A 22,124-nucleotide genomic window follows, 5' to 3' on the forward strand; every position below is an offset into this window, starting at 1 on the left:
TTCTTATGTCATTGTACCATCAGACTTTGTTTGAGTGTAGATAATTTGGATTAGAAACATAGAAACTTGTGTATTGCATATATTTTGGTTTGGTTTTGAATTGATTAATATTAATGCTTCTCACCCCCACATACATCTTGTAAAATATTAAATGGTTTAAAAGTTTTTTTTTTAGCCTGAACTGGAGTTGGTAATTATTACCATTGTGCAATTTCATTCAAAAGCCGAATTTTGAGTTCACCACTAGCCACTAGGCTTTCAAAATGTGATGTTACTATTTTGACATATACTTCAAGAACGAAAATTGGAGCATGAATTGAGTAACTAGCTAAGATATTTTAGAAGGTCAACAAGCAAATGATGAATCCTACATCTAACTACATTTTTATATCTTTACTATATGCAACAATCTTACTAAAATTTCACATATCCCTCAATATTGTCCAAACATACTCCAAGTGAGAATCAACTTTATCTATTAACATAACACACCCAAATCCATGAAAACAACACTATTAACTTTTCTAGACTGATTCATCAACCTAGTCTAACTTGACATACGATAATCAAACAAATAAAGAGCCATAAAAATGTTTTACTTATCAAATAATTTTTTTTTTCTAATAAATGTCGTTTCCTAGTTACATGCACATATACACCACCAACAGTATATATTATTATAACAACGTCTAGAAATATTTTGCTTAATTTTTTCCCTATACCAAAATATTACCCTTTTCATAATTGTCAAGTAATACTTAACTTATTGCTGAGATTTTTTCAGTTCTTCTACCTTCATTTCAGTTGCCTTTAATGCTTTCCCATATATGCTTATCAACTGCAACAAGTCAACCATCAACCGTCATTTTCTCAGATATTTTTTTAAACATCATTTAATCATTTTATATACCTCGTCAACTTCACCGGATGTAATTATAAATGGTGGTGACATCATGATGATGTCACCCGAAATACGTACTAACATCCCATGTTTCTGACATTCTGCTCCAAAGTACGCACCTACCCCTAGTAAATCCAAATATTAACAACATTACATAACATTGTAAGGGATTCAATAGTAATTTATTAACATTAGAAAACTAAACTAAACATTCTTACCCCATTCAGGAGGAAAGGGAGTGTCGCGTGATTTATTATCCGCAAATTCTGTAGCCAAAATTAATCCCGTTCCCCTTATCTACAAAATTAATAAAAACATTTGTATTTTTTCTACATTTTATAAATTATAATAACCAAAATCATATAATGATTATGGCATATAGCATACCTCTCCAATTATAGGACTTGAGGAAAAGGATTTTAAACCCTCTTGAAACTTTGGTGCCACCTTATTTACTGTATCAACAATGTTTCTCTCCCTGAAAATATATAAAATGTGAGAAACATTTATTGTATGATAATAATAATAATTATTATTATTATTGTTTTGAAGATGTGAAGTAAGAAAGTACTGGTAAATTTTGAGGGCTTCTAACGCAACAGCACAAGCTACAGGATGTCCGGAATAGGTGAATCCATGAGAAAGTACACCTAAGGAATATAAAAACGTTGGAAAATGTAATTCCAGACAATGATGGGAATCACCGATTCCGACGGAATAAGGTTTTGGATTTTACCGAGTTTATTGCTTTGAGAAGATATGACATCTGCAACTTCTGTGCTAACAAGAACAGCTCCAATAGGCATATATGCAGAGGAAAGAGCCTGAAATTTTTTGGCTTTTTTTATTGTATCTAAGTTTAATTGTTTTTATTTATATAATGTTTTAGTGATTATAATTATACCTTTGCTATGGAGACAAGATCAGGTTTAATCTTGTACTTATCACATCCAAACATAGTTCCAATTCTTCCAAATGCACAGATTACCTGTAAATTACAATTGCAAAATGTTATTACTTATTACAACTCAACAAAATAAAAATATAAAGTTCAAAATTTAAAAATTACCACTTTACCTCATCAGCTATGAATAAAATATCATATTTTTTAACAACAGCCTGGACCTGCATAATTGTTAAAAAGATATAACACATGTGAGAGTGAGTCATTGCTTACATTAACTATAACACAGGGGCAAATCTGTAAATTTATAAAAACCCAACCTTCTCAAAATAACCTTCAGGTGGAGGTATCACACCTCCTGCTCCCATAACTGGTTCTGCAATAAATGCAGCAATCTGAAATAATAAAAATATAAATAATAATTTTAAAAAAAATGTGATATCATTAAAAATAACCACCAATGATATTTGAATAACAGATATATCTTTTCAAATTACCGTTTCTGGTCCCTCTTTGAGAATTAGATTTTCCAAATTGGTTGCTAATCTTGTGGAAAACTGATCCTCTGTTTCACCTATATTTAATTTATCCAACTCATAAATGATTAAGTAGATAAAAAGAAAAGTAAATAAAATGATAAATTTATAGAAAAAGAAAAACCTGGAAGATGGTATCTCCAATAATGGGGACAATCAGTATGCAAAACAAATGGAGTAGGCAGATCAAATTTCTGATGCAATGCTGGAAGACTTTAAAATAATAATAGAAAAATTAAAAAATTGACAAGAATAAAAAATAAAGATTTTAAATATTTAGTAGAATATAGAAAAAGATTACCCAGAAAGACTAGCGGATATGAGAGTTGACCCATGGTATCTGTAAAATACATAAAATCAAATTTAAAAAAAAAAAATGAATCTTTTTGGAAGAAATAAAAGCATATGATACAAATTTTGAGAAATAATATTACGATTTAGATCTAGCAATGAATTTCTTCTTGTTTGGCCTTCCAAGTGCATTGTTATAATACCATACAAGTTTCACCTAAAAAAAATATAAAATGTTTGAGAGAAGTAAAAAATTTATAAAACTATGAATCAACTTATACACACCATAAGCAAACCTGAGTGTCATTAGCTTCAGAGCCACTGTTTGTGAAAAAGACTTTCTTCATTTTACTTGCTGTAAACATTTCAAGAAGCTCTTTTGCAAGATCCTAAATATAATACAAAAAAGAAAGCAGATTTAACTTTTAATATACTCAAATTATTCCACTTTATTAAATAATTAAATTTCTAAATACCAGAGAGGGTTTTGTGGTACGATTCCAAAAGGAGTGGTAGAAAGGTAACGTATTTAGCTGTTTAGTTGCAGCATCAACAAGCCTTGATTCACTCCCCCCTAAATGTTTCAAAAAGAAATATAAAAAATAAATATTTTTCGGAGAATGTTTAATCTATAAAAGGGTTTTGTGTATGTATACCTAAAGCTGTGCACCATAAACCAGCAAGAGAATCAAGATACTTTTTCCCATTAATGTCATACACATATGAACCCTATCATAACAAGAATCAAACCTTTTTCACAATAGGTATATATAGATTATAGAATATACAAAATTCAATAGTTTTAAATGTTAATAATATTCTTTACCTCAGACTTGTGTATTACCAAGGGATGCAAATCATCAGTCTGCCATCCAGCAGTAAAAGGAGCCAACATGTCATGTCCCTTATACCTGATATTCGAATAGAAAAAATAACTTTTTTTTAAAGAAAATGCAATATTTTGAAGCATAGTGTTAAAGATGCATTGCTATAACATAATACCCTTTATGATCAACTGCAGAATCAGCAGTTTGTACAGCTTCTGTACTAGTCCACCTCACCAGGACACTTCTAGAACCTCCAACATTTTTTGTGTATGAACAAATCTATACATGAAAAAAAAAATTGTGCATAAGATTTCTAATATATTTTATTCTGAAAACATGTTTTTAGCTAAAAAAAACCTTTTATTAAAGAAATTTGAGTAAGATAATCATAATTAAATTAAGTTGCATTCAAAGGAATATTGTGTATTATTCATTTGAAAAAGAACAACAAAATCAGCAGATCATAAAAGGGTAAGGTGCTCCAGACATGAATCTTATGCTCCATTCCTTATACTCGTTTCTAAAATTTCAATTATCCATATCGTAATTGTCTTCTTTACTTAGGTTACTGGACCACAATCAAATCACCTTATCTTCTACCACAGTAGAAACGGTATCCAACAAATTTTATAATTAACATAACTAATAAGATCTCAATCATCTGAAACATATCCTCTAGTCCTAGTAGGATGGAGAATATCAACCCTAGCCGATATCAGATTAGTAATAGCGATAGCAGAATACTAATGTTAACAAGGACCATGTACAGTTCAATAAGCTATATATTCGATTCTAACTCGTGTAATAAACTGATTCCGATTCCGATTCCGATTCAATGCATGAATGGGAGGAACAACTAATAAGAGGACCTGACCTGTGATGACGCCCTTCGAAACAGATTATTCATCTTCTCCTATATTTTAGTGAAAAAGCTCCAAGATTCGAGTGAATGTTTTCAACAGCAGTATATGATTTCCCTTTTATACGCCGTTGAAAGAGACAGTGAGGGAGTCGACTTAAAATAAAAAGGAGAGTATGTCGACCGTGCAGTGAGATGCGGTGTTCATAGCTGGCTTTTAATAATCGAAATTGGATAAAGATCGGATCGTAGATATCGTTTTTGATATATTCTTATTTGTTTGAGTTTTTTATAAGAAGATAATTACTTAAATAGTTAGAAGATAGACAGGTTGATTAAAAAAATACATTACAGATTTCAATGAAAACATTGGATAACTACAAATTTGGTCTATTTTCTTTAGGAATGTAATGAGTCGAGCTAGTCGTGAGTTAGTCAAGCTCGGATCCATAAATGCTTGAAACAAGCCGAGCTTTAACGAGTCCGAGCCCAAGTTCGAGTCTAGAATAAAGCTTAGTTAGTTAACGAGCCCGATCTTGAGCCTTCGAATAAGATCTCGTTTAAGCTCGTGAGCCTTAACGGACTTTTGTATAATATAAATTCTACAACTTTATTTTATATATTATTATTAATTAATAATTACCATACAAAAGTTACATGAGTACTCTTGGGCTTGGGCTTTGTCGTATAGTGTAGTTTTTACCATAACCCTATTTTACCCCGATAAATACTTCTCTTTCTCTCACTAACGATCATACTCCACTCTCCATTTTGTTCATATGGCTACACATCTTTGTTTAACACCATGTTAGATTTGTTTTTTTTTTTTGTGTTCATTTTATCCATTTTTATTGATGTTGTCTCTATATTGATGACATTAACCTCGATCGCCCTGCAAAAATGCACATGAAGGCATTAACCTCAATGGCGAGGTGGATCGTCATATTGGACAGAGCACCTCTGCAGTATGGAAGGAATTTGTTGAAGTGACTCTTCCTAATGGCAAGGTAAAACTTGAATGTGTTCATTGCAAGAAGCAATTGGCTAAAGTTAGATATGGCACTACAACAACATATAGACGGCACTTGGATATCTACCCAAAATGTAAAGCTTACCAAAGAAGAAATGGATACTGAAGTTGTACAACCTGCTATGAAATCAACCTAGGCGACGGTATAATACAGTACCCATTGTTTAACTTATAAATTTTTAATCATCTACTAACCATCAATATTTTAATGCATATACCTTTTCAATGGAGGATTTGGTGCTATATTGGTATTGTGATTTTAAAGTTGGACAAAGCTTACCAAGGAAGAAATGGCTACTAAAGTTGTACAACCTACTATGAAATCAACCTAGGCGATGGTATAATACAGTACACATTGTTTTGTTGGATCAGTGTCTAAGCTCGTAACTATATTTGGTAAGTACTTGACCCAGTTCTACATGGTCCTTTTGGGTCGCCTTCATCATAGCAACTTGACAGGGTAATTTATAGAGAGAGATAGGTTATTGTGGTTTATTAATATATTATAAGAATAATATATTAAAGGAGAAATCATATTGTTTGATTAATATTAGTCATAGATTAATTAGGAATTAATTTGGTGACTAAAAGAGATTAATTGAAGAAAGGGGACTTAAACTATCAATTGTGTGATAGTTGTATTTTGGATTGGGAAACCTAATGGATTAAGGGGTGAACGAAATTATGATGGGAGCCCATCATATTTTCGTCCATTGCCTTATTCCAGAAGGTTCCATGGGCTGCTTAATGTTTAAGTTGTCCATTAGGGTTTTGACTGAAATCCTAGCTTCTCACAGTATAAATAAGACACCTAGGCTACAGAAATCGGCCACTGCTTCTCTAAGAACCCTAGAGCCGATTTAGTGTGCCTCCTCCCTCTCTCAAATACTACCCTCTTGCTAGTTGGTGTTTATAATCCATTAGAGGAGTTACACTTGTGACTCTAAGCATCAAAGACAAGAAGATTCAAGCAAGCAACAAGAGGTAATCTTCTAGATATGTTTTGGTCATTACAATTTCGAATTGTTATCACTAGATCTAGGGTTAGAAAGTCTTGGATGAATGCATGTACAATAGAGAAACCTAGATCCAAGCATTAGGGTTTGCATGTGCACATAAGAATGTTCTTATAGCTCAGACCCATTAGTGGTATCAGTGCTTTGTTTGGTTTCTATTGTATTGATGCCTTGTTTATTTGTTCAAGCCTTAAAAATCGTTTTTATGCTAATTGCCTGATGAACTCTACGAGTTCCATGAGGAATTCAACGAATTGGTTGAACCCGACGAGTTCCAATGTGGACTCGACGAGTTTAGCTGTCAGACAGAAAGCTTTTCGGGATTTCTTGCTGTTTTGCTAAAGGACACTTACCTAAATCGTTTTGGTTTAATAAAATCCGAATTTTATTACCTTTTTGTCTATATCGTTAACAAAACAAAAGATAATTACCAATTATTTAAATGATAAAGTCCTTATTTGATAATATTTGATTATTTGAATTTATTTGATGAATTATCTTAATCTTGATTAAGTCAAATTTAGATAATCATAAAATTAATTGTTTAATTTAAAATTATTTGTTATTTGATCCTTGTGTTTTGAAAAGTTCAAAACTTTACATCAAGTTTTGAAATTTAAATTTTGTGATTAAAATGTTTAATTTGAACTATTTAAATTTCAAACCCTAGAATTTTACAAGTTTAAAAATTCGACCTTATACTTTATTATATTATGATATATATATATATATATATATATATATATATATATATATATATATATATATATATATATATATATATATATATATATATATATATATATATATATAACTTAAAATGCTAGTCTTACCGTTAGTAGGCCTCATTCACGAAGCTGGTCTATAAGGGGGGTATAAGGTTATGGCCTATAAAATGGCCGTTTAATGGGTGTCAACTCTCACCCACCGCTTCCTTGATTGGTGGAGGGTCGTTAGCCGAACATGTAGGATAGGGAAAACATTTCATCATTAAAAGTATAATGAATCCATATAAGTAACTAAATGTTTTTTTACAAAATCCCAAATCTTAGTTACTTTAGGCAAAAGTGAATTGATGCAATTCCATGAAATTACACTTTGCACCCTTGCTAAGACGTTAGTGGAGCGTGTATGGTTAACCGGAACACTAATTGGTTTCTAAGCAAAGGTGGCAAAGGGTGACTCATTGTTTGTCATAGTTTGATGGAGAGTGTGTGGTTAACTGACACATCGAATAGGTGACTGTAACAATGAGGGCACCATGTATATTTGCATGGTTATTCACACTCGCTTTATGATCCTCGACATCCCAGTCACAAACTAGAGGGGCATATCAAGATTTAAACATGTCATTGAAAATTTCAATGAATCTCAAAAGATCTAGGAGTTTTCAATACATTTAAAACTTAATCTTGTTTTTGTTTTTCATGATGAAGAATTAGTGAATCGTCATTCACTTACCTTCAAATTATTTATTTGTTAGATTACGACATCCCTTTTCTAGTATGTAAATAATGTTGTTGGATCCTAGCCCTAATTTCTCATTTGGGTGTTTAATTAGGGATTCATTTCTAATCAAATTTTGTTCTTTTCCTTTTTAGATGTCGAACATGAACAACAACAACGCTTTCGGCTCGAATTTCTCCGGCTCATCCTCACTCATGAACTTGTGTGGGAGGGTGATATTCGACGGAAACAATTTCAACGATTGGATTCGTAACATAAGAATGGTCACCCGTTATAAGGACAAAGAGTTTTTCCTTGATAAGGAGTTGAAGGAGATTGACATGAACACTGCTACCCCCGAAGATATCGCTGCCTTTGAGGCCCACGAGCGTGATGCCACGAAAGTCCATTGCATCATGCTAGCGACCATGACTTCCGAACTCCAAAAGTCCTATGAGTAAGTTGAATGTTAACTTTGATGAAGAGTTGTCGATTGACATCATCCTACACTCCCTGCCTCCCTGCTACAACCAGTTCCGCATGACCTACCATATGAATACGGAAGAGGTCATCTTGAGCAAGCTTCAAGGCTTGCTTAGGACTGCTGAGAGCAATCTCAAGGATAAGTTTGTTTCATCAACTCCCACTCCAATTGTTGCCCCTGTTTTGGCTATAGGGCAAGGGAAAGGTAAGAAGAGGAAGGCTCCCTCAAAGAGCCACCACAATGGAAAGTCCTAAGAAGGCACCTCTTCTAGTGGAACCAAAGTTGGTTCTGCTAAACCCAACTCAAACCCTAAGGAGGCAGAGTGCCACCACTGCCACAAAATAGCGCATTGGAAGAGAAGCTGCCCAGAATATCTGCAAGCAATCAAGGATGGGAAGATCAAGTCATCCTATGCAAGTATTTACACAATTAAATCTAATGATTCATCACATTCCATTTCTTGGGTACTTGATACAGTATGTGGTTTTCAAATTTGTTCTGATTTGCAGGGCCTAAGAAGAGATAGGGATGTGGAGCATGGGAAAATTAATTTGATCATGGGGAACAGAAGATCGTCGCATGTTACCAAGATCGAAGTTTACTCTTTAATGCTCAGTAGTGGATTAGGAGTAGATTTAAACAATTGTTGCTATTCGCCATATATGGCAAGAAACATCATTTCATTTCATGGTTTATAGAGACAAGGTTTTATATATTCATTTGATAATGAAAAAGGTTCTATTAATGCTTATCTTAATGGTGTATTTTATTTTGAAGCATTGCCTTGTAATGGAATATACGAAACTGTGATGGTTGTAGATAACTTAGGAAATGATGTGTTGTGTATTGATTCATCCAATGGTTTGGATAAAGCATGCTTGTGGCATTGTCGACTTGGACATGTCAACAAGAAACGCATAGCCCAACTCCAAAAGGATGGAGTTTTGGAGTCATTCGACCTTAGGGACGATGACGTGTGCGAGTCTTGTTTACTTGGAAAGATAACCAAGTCACCCTTCACTGGCACTTGTGAGAGGGGTGAGTGTATATTGGATCTCATACACACCGATGTGTGTGGGCCCTTTAGATCAACCACAAGGGATGCGAGCCGCTTCTACGTAACTTTTACTGATGATTTTAGTAGATATGGGTATATTTACTTAATCAAGCATAAGTCAGAAACCTTTGAAAAGTTCAAAGAGTTTAAACAAGAAGTGGAGAATCAGTTAGGCAGGAAAAACAAGATGCTTCGATACGATGGAGGAGGAGAGTACCTAAGTCTTGAATTCCACGACTATCTTAAGGAATGCGTAATTGTTTCGCAATTGACGCCACCTAGGACACCACAGTTGAACGGTGTGGCTGAGAGGCGTAATCGAACCTTGTTAGACATGGTTCATTCCATGATGAGTCATGCTTCACTACCTATCTTATTTTGGGGTATGCCTTATAGATTACCGCCCATATCCTTAACTTAGTCCCTACGAAGAAGGTTACCAAAACACTTCACGAGATGTGGACAGGGAAGGCTCCCTCATTAGCACATATCAAGGCTTGGGGTTGCGAGGCTTTCGTAAGAAGAGAGACTCAAGAAAAGTTTGAACCTCGTAGTGAGCGGTGTATTTTCATCGGCTACCCGCAGAAGTCTTTTGGATATCTCTTCTATAGACCAAGTGACAATGTTGTCTTCGTTGCGAGGAGAGGGGTTTTCCGAGAGCGAGAACTCATAAGCCAAGGGGACAGTGGGAGGCAAATCGATCTTGAAGAGATTCAAGATTCGAGCGATGAAGGAACCTCTAATACTGGTGCTCAACCTGAGGAGGACACTCCGGTTGAACCGATTGACGAGTCCTTACCTCTTAGACGTTCCGGTAGAGTTAGGGTTCAACCCCAGTTTTATGGTTTTCATATTACAACCGAAGGGGATACGTTCATTAGTGATAGTACACTAGTGAATCTGGACGAACCTAACAACTACAAGGAAGCCATGGCAGGCCCGAAGTCTGCAAAGTGGAAAGGGGCAATTGACAGCGAGATTCAGTCCATGTATGACAACCAAGTTTGGAATTTGGTTGACCATGTGCCCAGACGTAAGACGGTCGGGTGCAAGTGGATCTTCAAGAAGAAGACCGACATGGATGAGAATGTGCACACATACAAGGCGCGATTGGTCGCGAAGGGTTTTACTCAAACTCCCGGAGTTGATTATGATGAAACCTTCTCACTGGTTGCTGAGATAAAATCTATTAGGGTGATGCTGGCCATTGCTGCATTTCATGATTATGAAATGTGGCAGATGGATGTCAAAAACGCTTTCCTTAATGGGAAGTTAGCTGAGGATGTTTACATGGATCAACCAAAGGGTTTTGTCAATGCAAAGCATCAGAAGTCCATTTATGGACTTAACCAAGCGTCTCGCAGATGGAATCTTTGTTTTGACGAGAAAGTCAAAGAGTTTGATTTTCTACGAAGCGAAGATGAATCATGTGTATATGTCAAAGCCAGTGGGAGTATTGTTAGATTCCTCGTATTGTATGTCGATGGCATACTACTCATAGGTTACGACATCCCGACACTACAGGAGGTTAAGTCCTGGCTCGGGAAGTGCTTCGCTATGAAGGACCTCGGAGAGGCTTCCTATATTTTGGGAATAAGGATAGTGAGAGACGGAAGTAAGCGAGACTAATAGGACTTAGTCAGAATACTTACTTGGACAAGGTAATAAAACGTTTTAGTATGGAGAATTCAAAGAAGGGGGAGTTACCGATCCAAAGTAATGCCAAGTTGAGTAAGACTCAATGCCCGAATACCGAAGTCAAGATAGCATAAATAAGGCGAGTACCATACGCTTCCGCAGTTGGCTCGATTATGTATGCTATGACTTTTACTCGCCCTGATATGGCCTTTGTTTTGAGCATGGTCAACAGATATCAAGGGAACCCTGGCAAAGCGCATTGGACCACAGTAAAAAACTTTCTTAAGTACCTTCGGAGGACCAAGGAATGGTTTCTAGTCCTCGGTGGGAGTGATGAATTAAAGGTGTGAGGGTACAGTGACGCCAATTTTCAGATCGACAGGGACAACTACCGTTCACAGTTGGGCTGGGTCTTTACCCTTAATGGAGGAGCAGTGACTTGGAAAAGTTCCAAGCAAGAGACCGTAGCTGATTCAACGTGCGAATCAGAGTACATTGCAGCGAGCGAAGCGTCAAACGAGGCAATAAGGTTGAAGAACTTCATTGGAGACCTTGGAGTTGTGCCAGCCATAAAAGAGCCCATGGAAATTTTTTGTGATAATGAAAGAGCGATTGCCTTGACCAAGGAACCGAGGGATCACAATAGATCTCGACATATCGACAGAAAATATCACTTTATTCAACATCGGGTGGAAGAGGGACTCCTCGTAGTAAAGAGGGTATTGTCAGAGGATAACCTAGCATATTCTCTTACAAAGGGACTGAGCAAGGTTAAGCACTTGCAGCACGCTAGGAGCATCGGGCTGAAGGACGATATTAGTTTATATTATATAGTTTAGAAACGTGTAATAGATAAGTTGTAATTAACATTTGATGATTAAATAAAGGAGTATTATTTATTATTAATGTTACTATCTTATGTTAATTGTTTAACTATTGTTCCATTTTACATGTTTTGACTTCCTGAATAATAAGAATTATTCGAACCGTCCACGGTTGTTCATATGTTGGAAGTAAGTATGAATGAAGACTATCATGAATTGGTGTGTAGATTGTCTAAAATGTATTAGGCATAGCAAAGGTTTGCTACAATGTTCATGAGTGTTTTTGAGTTTGATTTGAGCATTGGAATAAACCTGCGCTTGCTGGAATCACTTCATGGAATTTATCTCGAGTGATCACAAGACAATAATATCATATGGTCTTAAAACCTAGATATATAGTTTATTGTTTGCTAATTAGTTGTTCATTGATAATGCGTAAACGCATCAGTAACTTGATGTTATAAAACACATTGTTGTGTATAATTTGATTAGTGGATAGTAATTACATATAAGTCGAAGTTTATCTGTTCCTTTTATCCGGAGAGGATAAAAGCGATATTAGGGCCCCTTGATGATTTGGTTTGACTTATTTGTTGGGCCCGGTCAGGACTGAATTGATGTTTTCAATTAAGTTCTATGTCAAACGAACCAGAGATCAAGAAATAAACTGCTGGACAATAAGTATGACCATGTTCCATGTAATTGTCTGCACGATATCTAGAACGGGGGACTATACGATCCCTTATCTAAAGGACAAGTTACTGATAAGATCAGAGTTCAACAACGTCTTTGAGAGCTACGATTGCTAATGGATTGTGTTTACATTTGTAGTTACTAGACTTATCCAAGTGGGAGACTGTTGGATTAGTGTCTAAGCCCATAACTATATTTGGTAAGTATTTGACCCGGTTGTGCATGGTCCTTTTAGGTTACCTTCACCATAGCAACTTGACAGGGTAATTTATAGAGGGAGAGGTTATTGTGGTTTATTAGTATATTATAAGAATAATATATTAAAGGATAAATCATATTGTTTGATTAATATTAGTCATAGATTAATTAGGAATTAATTTGGTGACTAAAAGAGATTAATTTGGTGTTGACTGAATTCCTAGCTGCTCACAGTATAAATAAGACCCCTAGGCTACATAAATCGACCACTGCTTCTCTAAGAACCCTAGAGCCGATTTAGTGTGCATCCTCCATCTCTCAAATACTACCCTCTTGCTAGTTGGTGTTTGTAAGCCATTAGAGGAGTTACACTTGTGACTCTAAGCATCAAAGACAAGAAGATTCAAGCAAGAAACAAGAGGTAATCTTCTAGATCTGTTTTGGTCATTACAATTTCAAATTGTTATCACTAGATCTAGGGTTAGATATTCTTGGATGAATGCATATATAATAGAGAACCCTAGATCCAAGCATTAGGGTTTGCATATGCACATAGGAATGTTCTTATGGCTCAAACTCATCATGTTTAACTTATAAATTTTTAATCATCTACTAACCATCACTATTTTAATGCATATACCTTTTCAAAAGGAGGATTTGGTGCTATATTGGTATTGTGATTTCAAAGTTGGACAAAGCTTATCAAGGAAGAAATGGCTACTGAAGTTGTACAACCTACTATGAAATCAACCTAGGCGACGGTATAATACGTTACATATTGTTTAACTTATAATTTTATAATCATCTACTAACCATCACTATTTTAACGCATATACCTTTTCAAATGGAGGATTTGGTGTTATATTGGTATTGGTATTGTGATTTTGAAGTTGGACTTGTTAGTTACTTCTTAATATTTTAGTTTCACAAGTGAATTATCATTATCATGTTAGTAGTATAGTTTGGTGATGTTGGTTTCTAGTTGATGTTTGCAAGTTTCGTCCAAGAGTTTTCATGTTACTAGTATATTTATGTGATTTTGGTTTCTAATTTATATTTTGGGGTATATGTATGAATTGAATACAACCGGATATTAATATAATCATATATGACTTTTACAAATCTTTGTGGGAACAATAATCAAGATCAATAGATTCTATAATAAAGAACATGAATTAAATGATAAGAACAATGAAGATCAAAAGAGTGTCAAATGCTTTGATTATAAAAGCTCTAGAAGAGTTCTCAAAAACTTCTCTGTAAGAGCGTACAAACGGCAATTAGGGTTCCAAGACGTTAACCCTAATGTTACATGCATGCACTATATATATATATATATATATATATATATATATATATATATATATATATATATATATATATATATATATACTCTAAACTACAAACCAGATCCGAGAATGGATAGGCTCAAACCAGAATGAAACAAACTATATTATGCATACATTTGACACAATACAATTAAACCCAACAATCTCCCCCCTTTGTGTCAAATTCCGAATGAGAGTCTTCACTGTTGTCTTCTCTGCGCGTTGAAAAGTTTGGGCATTAAATTCAGAAGCACGTTTCGGACACTAAGATACCATTTGATCATATTCGAGAAGCATTTAAGATCTGAAGTTGAGTTCGCTTTGCATGTTTCAACCATTGAAAGTGTTGGATAAGGTGTCTAAGTTTGTAACTATATTAGGTATGAACATGACCCGACCCGACATGGTCCATTTGGGTTGCACTTCACCTAACAATTTGTATGGATATATTTTTGAGAATAAGATATTTATGATCTATTAATATATTATATGTTATAACATATTAATATGAAATCATATTATTTAATTAGTATTGATCAAGAATTAATTTGGAATTAATTTAGTGATCAAAAGGGGCTAATTAAATATGGAATCTTACATATATATGGATTGGGCTAAGATTTATTTAGGATGGGCTAAGAGTGTATGGAAGTCCATGGATAGTCCATGAAGCTTTTAACTCATGTATCCTATGTAAATGAAAAGTCATGGGTATTAGGGTTTACATGCATGTAACCCTAATCCTCCATACTATATAAAGATGTCCTTGACACTTGAAATGACACTAGTGTGTGTGAGAACAAGGGTGGGCCAATTTCTAGAGTTCATCATATTCTCTCAAAGATTCCAACTTGTTTTTGGTGATTTGTGATTCCACTCGAGGCATCCACATTATTGGTGTTAGGCTCTAAAGACTCCAAGCAATCAACCACAAGTAAAGGTATGTTACTCTACTAAATTTTTATATAACAAGTACCCTATAACATGTTGGTTAGGTTGAGAACCTTGGAAAATCAAATTTGCGTGTATATTAGAGAAAACATAGATCCAAGGTTTCTAGGGTTGCATGTACACCATACGGGTGTTAGAATGCTCAAGCCCATCAGTGGTATCAGAGCCTAGGCTAGTTTTCTTTATACTTGATGCAAAATGCTTGAAAAATCGGAAAACTGTTCACTGTTCGTGTGAACTCGCCGAGTCCATGGGGGGACTTGCCAATTCCATGTGTAAATTCATCCTACTCGTCGAGTAGGATCATGCACTCAACGAGTAGAAGGCTATGCGTGTAGTTTTTCGTGTTTTGCTGTTGGAAATGGACTAGAATCATTACCTTAAACTATTTTGGACTTATAAAACCTGTTTTTGATGTGGTAATGATTATGTTAATCCATTTTCAATGGTTATTATCAAATTTTCAAGTTTTATATGTGTTTATATGATTCTTGAAATTGTTGATATGAGTGTTCATACTTAGGAGTTTTAGTAGATCATAGAAATTATTTGTAACTTGTTTGTTAGTGTAATTCTTGATCTAAATGCCTATTGATGGAGTTCATAACTTGTCCTCAAGTTATGGATTACCAAAAGTCACTTCTTTAAAAGAGTTATTAAAGAACCATAGGTTACATAAAATGAAGAGTCTTTATTTTAATAGACAATTAAACTCATAAGTTATGAAATTGAAAAGTCTTGAATAGTTTCAAAACTTGCCCTCAAGTCTTGGAATTTGTAAACTCTCACACCTTAATGCTTTAATTCCAAATTGAACATTAGAATTTTAAAAGTTGAAAATTCAACCCTTATACTATTATTATATTAATAGTTAAATTATATATATATATATATATATATATATATATATAAGAATAAGTCAGTCTTACCGTTAGTAGGCCTCATTCACGAAGCCAGTCTATAAGAGGGGGGGGGGGGGTATAAGGTTACTGCCTATAAAATGACAGTTTCATGGGTGTCCACTCTCACCCACCGCTTCCTTAACTGGTGGAGGGTCGTTAGCCGAACGAGTAGGATATGACCTTAATCCTCATAAAAATTATAATGAAATTATAAAGTAAATAAGACTTTAATAATTCCCAATCTTAGTTACTTTAGGAAAAATATGAAATAGCTGCTAACCCATTAAATTACACTTTGTACCTTACCAAGTCGTTGGTGGAGCGTGTGTGGTTAACCGGCACACTAACAAGGACTAGTAAGAGTGACAAAGGGTAACTTAATGTTTATCATAGATCGGTGGAGCGTGTGTGGTTAACCAGCACATCGATTAGGTGATAAAGTTAAGGGTACCAAGTCAATTTTCATGGTTATTCACACCTTGTTTGTGATCATCGACATCCCAGTCAAAAACTTGAGAGGGCACAATCGAGATTTAAACATGCCATTGAAAGTTCAATGAATCTCAAAAGATCTAGGAGTTTCAAATCCAATTAAAACTTAATAATTTATTTTGTTTTTCGTGGTGGAAATTGGTAAATCGTCATTTACCTACCTTCAAACATTTTATAGCTTGGATTACGGCATCCCTCTTCCAAGTTATGAAATAGTTTGTTGGGTTCTAGCCTTAATAATTCATTTGGGTGGCTTATTAAGGATTCTTTATATAATCTAAACTTGTCTTTCTTTCTTTTTAGATGTCTTCTAACACCGCTACTGTCTCAAACCCTACATGCTCCTTTTCCCTCATGAACTTGTGTGGGAAAGTCACTTTTGATGGGTCTAATTTCAATGAATGGATTAGGAGCATCAGAATGATTACTCGCTACGAGGGGAAGGAGTATGTCCTTGATAAGGAACTAAGGGTTATTGATGAGTCAACTTGTAGCACCTGGTTCCTGGTATGTATTTTATTCTAGTATCTTGCATTTTGGCCTTGGACTCGGCGAGTTGAGGTCCAACTCGTCGAGTCGGAGCGTATTAGACACAGAAGTTTAATGACCTACTCAACAAGTCTGCGTCCAGACTCGGCGAGTAGGCGTTGTCCGGACAAAACCCTAGATGAGGGTTTGCATCCTATTTAAACCACTTGTTCAGCCTCCCTTTCGTCCCCAATGCTTCCAGAACTCCCCTTAAGCAAATCCTAGTCGTTTTTTAGAAGAACTAAGGCATTTTTGGTGGATCTTTCTAGTTGTGGCCATAAGGAGGAAGGGAAAGGCTTGCGAAAACAATTGAAGACCAAGGGAACCCGAGTTTGTGCATCTTCCACGGTTCATTGGAGGTATAAAGCTGTAACCTTGCTCTTTCATTTGTTAGATCCCTTTTTGGGGAGAGTTAGGGCTTTTATAAGCCATTTTTGGTGACCAACCATGATTGCAAGCATGGTTGAGGGTTGAGACTTTAGAATCAAGCCATTAAGGGAGTCACAAGGCAGTTAGGGGTTGCTTTTGCACCCATCTAAGGTCCCATGCACCATAAGAGCTTATTTTATGACCTTTTGAGCTTAAAGTCCCATGCATGCACGTAAAGTTTGTAACTTTAGGTGCTAGAACGATTGAAGGAGCTTAGATCTACCTTTTGGTCAATCATGGTTGGACATGCCCGACTCGACGAGTCGTTCTTGGGACTCGGCGAGTCCGAGGCAAAACTCCCCTTTTCTATTAAGGTTTGAAGGAACCCAGTTGAGCTCTAGAAGGGTTTTTAGAGGGTCCAAGGAAGTGACCCAACTTATTGGACTTAGCCTTAGATCTGGAGTCCATGGGACTCGACGAGTGCAAGAGCGGACTCGACGAGTCCAAGGCAATCTCCTTACAGTTGAAGATGAGCTCGACGAGTCGAGGACAAGACTTTTTTATCAGATGAATGTGAACTCGACGAGTTGTTCATACGACTCGGCGAGTCGGATGAAGATTCATTCGACGTTCATAAAGAAGGGAGAACTCGTCGAGTCCTTGCTGAACTCGACGAGTAAAGACGTGGATAAGGACGGGTAAAGAGTTAGGGACTCGACGAGTTCGCGGCCCAACTCGATGAGTCGGGTCAACTGGAAGTTGACTTTGATTTGGACTTGGTTAAGGGTAAAATAGTCATTTTACCATAAGAGTAGATATCATATTCTAACTGAGTGTTTTGTGGGATTATGGCCGGAGAGTTACCGGAGCAGTAGTCAGTCAATTGCCGAGCAGTTTTTTCAGTAGTCAGCCTTACGAGGTGAGTTACCTTCCAGTAGTGGTGGGTCTACGGCCACAATGCCGACCCACTAGTAGGAGTTGTATGTTAGATGATTGTCTTTGTGATATTCATCTAGGTCTGCTGCTACCTGTTATGTTTATGTGCTTTCGATATGTGTTTATGTGGTAGTAGTAGTAGGGAGTGAAATAGTCCCCGGTAGTCGGGTGAAATAGATCGACGGGTATGTCAAGCACCCCAGAATGGCTTGACCTGGGTACGTCAAACACCCCAGAATGGTTTGACCTGGGTAAGTCAGGCGCCCCAGAATTGCCTGACAGTATATTGTATGGTATGTGGTACTATGAGGGAACTCACTAAGCTTCGTGCTTACAGTTTTCAGTTTTGTTTCAGGTACCTCTCCAGCGAAGGGGAAGGAGCCGGCGCGGTAGCTGTATATCATACACACACCTCAGATTCTGCATTATGAGTTTTCCTTGGGGTTGTACTCTGATATTATCACTATTTTATGATTTGGATTTTCAGACATTATACACAGTTTTATGAAATGTTATGATTTGACAATGTTTTCCTACAAATGTTTTAATTAAAGTAATTTATAAAAAAAATGAAATTTTTGGATGTGAAAAATGGGTTGTTACACGACTGGTACTCCTGAGGAGATTGATGAGTACACTACCTAGGAGAAAGATGCCACTAATGTGTCTTGCATCATGTTGGCCATAATGACAACAAAACTCCAAAATTCCTATGAAGATTTCTACCCTTTTGAGATGCACCAGGACCTGATGGAAAGGTACCATCAGAGTGCTCGTCAAGAGAGGTATGGAATCATTTCCTCCATGATAACAACTAGGATGAAGGATGGTGAACCCATCATCGGCCACTTGCAGAAAACGCAAAGGTTCGTGGACCGGTTGCTAAAGCTTAATGTGGACTTTCCTGAGGACATGGCGATTGATATCATTCTCCATTCATTACCTCCAAGTTATGATCAGTTTCGCATGACTTATCATATAAACAAAGAGGAAGTTACACTTAGAAAAATTCAGGGACTTTTAAGGACTGCTTAAAGTGGCTTTAAAGGTAAATCGGTTGTTACTCCTACTCCTACTACAACCCCTGTTCTGGCAATTGGGCAGGAAAAGGGGAAGAAGAGGAAGACCCCTTCGAAGGGTACCAAGGGAAAGTCTCTTGATGGCTCCTCTTCAAGTGGAACCAAAAGTGGTTCCATTCCTCCTTATTCAAACCCAAAGGAAGCACAATGCTTCTACTACCATGAAAAGGGGCACTGGAAGCGAAGCTGCCCCAAGTACTTGCAAGATGTTAGGGATGGGAAAGTAAAACCCACCCATGCAGGTAGTTACACTATATTGTCTAATAACTCATCGCATACTAATTCTTGGGTTCTTGATACAGGTTGTGGTATTCACATTTGTACTGATTTGTAGGGCCTAAGAAGAAGTGAAGAAGTGGAGCACGGGAAGATAAACTTAATAATGGGCAATAGGAAAGCATCACCTGTGACCAAGATTGGAGTTTATTCTTTATTGCTTAGTAATGGGTTAAATTTAGATTTGAATAAATGTTGTTACTCGTCTGAAATAGCGAGAAATATTATTTCCTTTCATAGTTTGTACAAGCAAGGATTCACATTTTCATTTGATAATAAAATTGGTGCTATTAATGCTCTTTATAATGATGTGTTTTATTTTAAAGCATTACCTTGTGATGGTGTATATGAAACTGTGTTGATTGTAGACAACCTAGGAAATAATGTATTACATATTGATTCTTCGATTAGCTTGGATAACGCATCCTTGTGGCATTGTCGTCTTAGACATGTTAACAAGAAGCGCATAGGCCAACTCCAAAAGGCTGGAGTTTTGGAATCATTTGACCTAAAGTCGGATGATAGTTGCGAGTCTTGTTTACTTGGAAAAATGACAAAGTCACCTGTAACACCCAAAGTTTTGAAGGTCAAGAAAGGAAAGAAAACCCTAATTTTTAGGGGCGACTCGGCGAGTCCAAGGAGGAACTCGGCGAGTTCGAGCGGGATCTGGGTCGAGGTGTAAGTGACCAACTCGGCAAGTCGGCCAAGTGGACTCGGCGAGTCTGGTCTGTGTGAGGAAAACCCTAAATCCGGGACTTTGGGCGCTATTTAAGCTCCTTATTCTCTCCATCAGGGTTCCTTAGAGCCTCCCTCATTCAGAAAGCGAATCCTAAGCCTCCATTGTTGTGCATTCAAGCTTCCAATCCATTTTTGGGTGGATTGAAGGAAGAAGAAAGAGGGGAATCAGTGAAACTTCAAGGATTGGCTTCAGATCTGGAGTTTGTGGAGCCTTTCTGAGATATTGAAGGTAATAAGTCGTTTCTCTCCTTTAGATCTTCCATGGTTGTGAGATTTGGGGCTTTTAAGCCATGGTTTGTCACCCATTTGAGTTAGAAGCTGGATCTGGAGTTGCTACTTCAGATCCAAGTGTGTTATGGTCTAGAGAAGCATAAAGTATCAGCCCTTGAGTCAATTTTTGAAGCCCCTTGGCCTTAAACCCTAGTTTATGGTGTATTTTGCCTAGATCTCCATCTCTACACGTAAAGTTTGCAACTTTACGTGATGAATAGGCACGGGAAGGGTGGATCTACAGTTTGGAGTCCATGCATGACTAAAAAGTCCTCTGCATGTTTGAAGATCTGAATGGACTCGGCGAGTCCTTTGAGTGGACTCGGCGAGTAGCATGAAGACGAGGAGGAACTCGACGAGTGGGATGAACAACTCGTCGAGTCAGATGATGTTGGGCAGGAACTCGGAGAGTTGGATGAACAACTCGACGAGTCTGTTGAAGGTTGTCCTGGACTCGGCGAGTCTGTTCTTGGACCTGGTGAGTCAGGTCGCGAAACCCCAAACCCTTCGAGTTGAGACTCGAAACAGTGAGTCGAATGGAGACTCGGTGAGTTGGACAGGTCAGGACTCGGTAATCGGTAGACTCGACGAGTCATGGACTGACTCGGCGAGTCGAGTCGCTAAGAGGAGGACTCTGAACATATGAACTCGGCGAGTCAATAGGGTGACTCGACGAGTAGGGTTGACCTGGAAGGTTGACTTTGACCAGGACTTTAACCTTGACCAGAGTTGACTTAGTTGACTTTCGGGGGATAGTTAGACTAAGTGTTGCATTGATATTGGTAGCTCGAGGAGCTAGTGGAGCAGGAGTTCAGAGAGCTGTCGGTCAGCAGCCAGAGGATTATCAGCAGTGCGAGGTGAGTCTCCTCACTGTTTGTATGGGTCTAAGGCACCAATGCCGGCCCATTTAGAATATGCATGAAAGACCAGGGGCGGCTCCTGGCACACAGTATGTTATTATGTATGGTAGGAAGACCCGGGGGTTAGCCCTAGGCAATATGCATGAAAGACCAGGGGGCGGCTCCTGGCACACAATATGTTATTAAGGATGATAGGAAGACCCGGGGGTTAGGCCTAGGCAATATGTATGAAAGACCAGGAGGTGGCTCCTGGTGCATTGTATGATATTATATATGAAAGACTAGGAGGTGGCTTCTGGCACACTGTATGTTGTTTAGCTAAGTAGAGTAGTATGTACGGTTGTCTTTGTGATACTTGCATAAAAGACCAGGGGGTGGCCCTTGGCACATGTCTGTAAGACTAGGGGGGCCCTTGGCACTTGTCTGTAAGACCTAGGGAGTGGCCCAGGCTTGACCAGGAAGACCACGCGCGGCCCGTGGCATAACGGCAAGACTATGTTTGGCACATAGCACCTTACTTGATTATGGATAAGTCGATTATTTATGGTTCTTGGCTATGAATGGTTTGTATGGTATGTGGTATCTGGGGAACTCACTAAGCTTCGTGCTTACGGTTTTCAGTTTTGGTTTCAGGTACTTCCGGTAGCGGAGGGGAGAGCTCGGGGTGATCGCATGGCACACACCATAGACT

The 22,124-nt window shown here is 37.2% G+C and overlaps 1 protein-coding gene across 1 annotated transcript; it reads right to left on the minus strand.

Annotated features, from left to right (window-relative positions):
* Positions 1–457: 457 nt before the first annotated feature.
* On the minus strand, positions 458–4,529 carry LOC111909672 (gamma aminobutyrate transaminase 1, mitochondrial). Its single transcript, XM_023905449.3, has 19 exons — positions 4,334–4,529; positions 3,635–3,738; positions 3,459–3,543; positions 3,289–3,361; positions 3,109–3,206; positions 2,929–3,021; positions 2,776–2,849; positions 2,643–2,681; positions 2,466–2,554; positions 2,303–2,379; positions 2,126–2,200; positions 1,979–2,026; positions 1,806–1,889; positions 1,638–1,725; positions 1,473–1,551; positions 1,289–1,379; positions 1,120–1,198; positions 911–1,026; positions 458–838 (listed from the first exon to the last, which is right to left on the minus strand). The coding sequence occupies exons 1-19, from the start codon at positions 4,364–4,366 to the stop codon at positions 764–766; spliced, it is 1,500 nt and encodes a 499-aa protein (XP_023761217.1). The 5' UTR covers positions 4,367–4,529; the 3' UTR covers positions 458–763.
* Positions 4,530–22,124: the final 17,595 nt, after the last annotated feature.

The sequence above is a fragment of the Lactuca sativa genome, chromosome 2 (assembly GCF_002870075.4).
Source record: "Lactuca sativa cultivar Salinas chromosome 2, Lsat_Salinas_v11, whole genome shotgun sequence".
Taxonomy (NCBI): Eukaryota; Viridiplantae; Streptophyta; class Magnoliopsida; order Asterales; family Asteraceae; genus Lactuca; species Lactuca sativa.

Bases quoted from the DNA above. Each gene is read 5' to 3' on its own strand.
- LOC111909672 (XM_023905449.3), bottom strand. From the start codon at position 4,366: ATGAATAATCTGTTTCGAAGGGCGTCATCACAG. The intron at 2,027-2,125 runs GTTGGGTTTTTA...ACAATTATGCAG, and splicing joins CTGAAGGTTATTTTGAGAAG to GTCCAGGCTGTTGTTAAAAA. The intron at 839-910 runs GTATATAAAATG...GACTTGTTGCAG, and splicing joins CATCCGGTGAAGTTGACGAG to TTGATAAGCATATATGGGAA.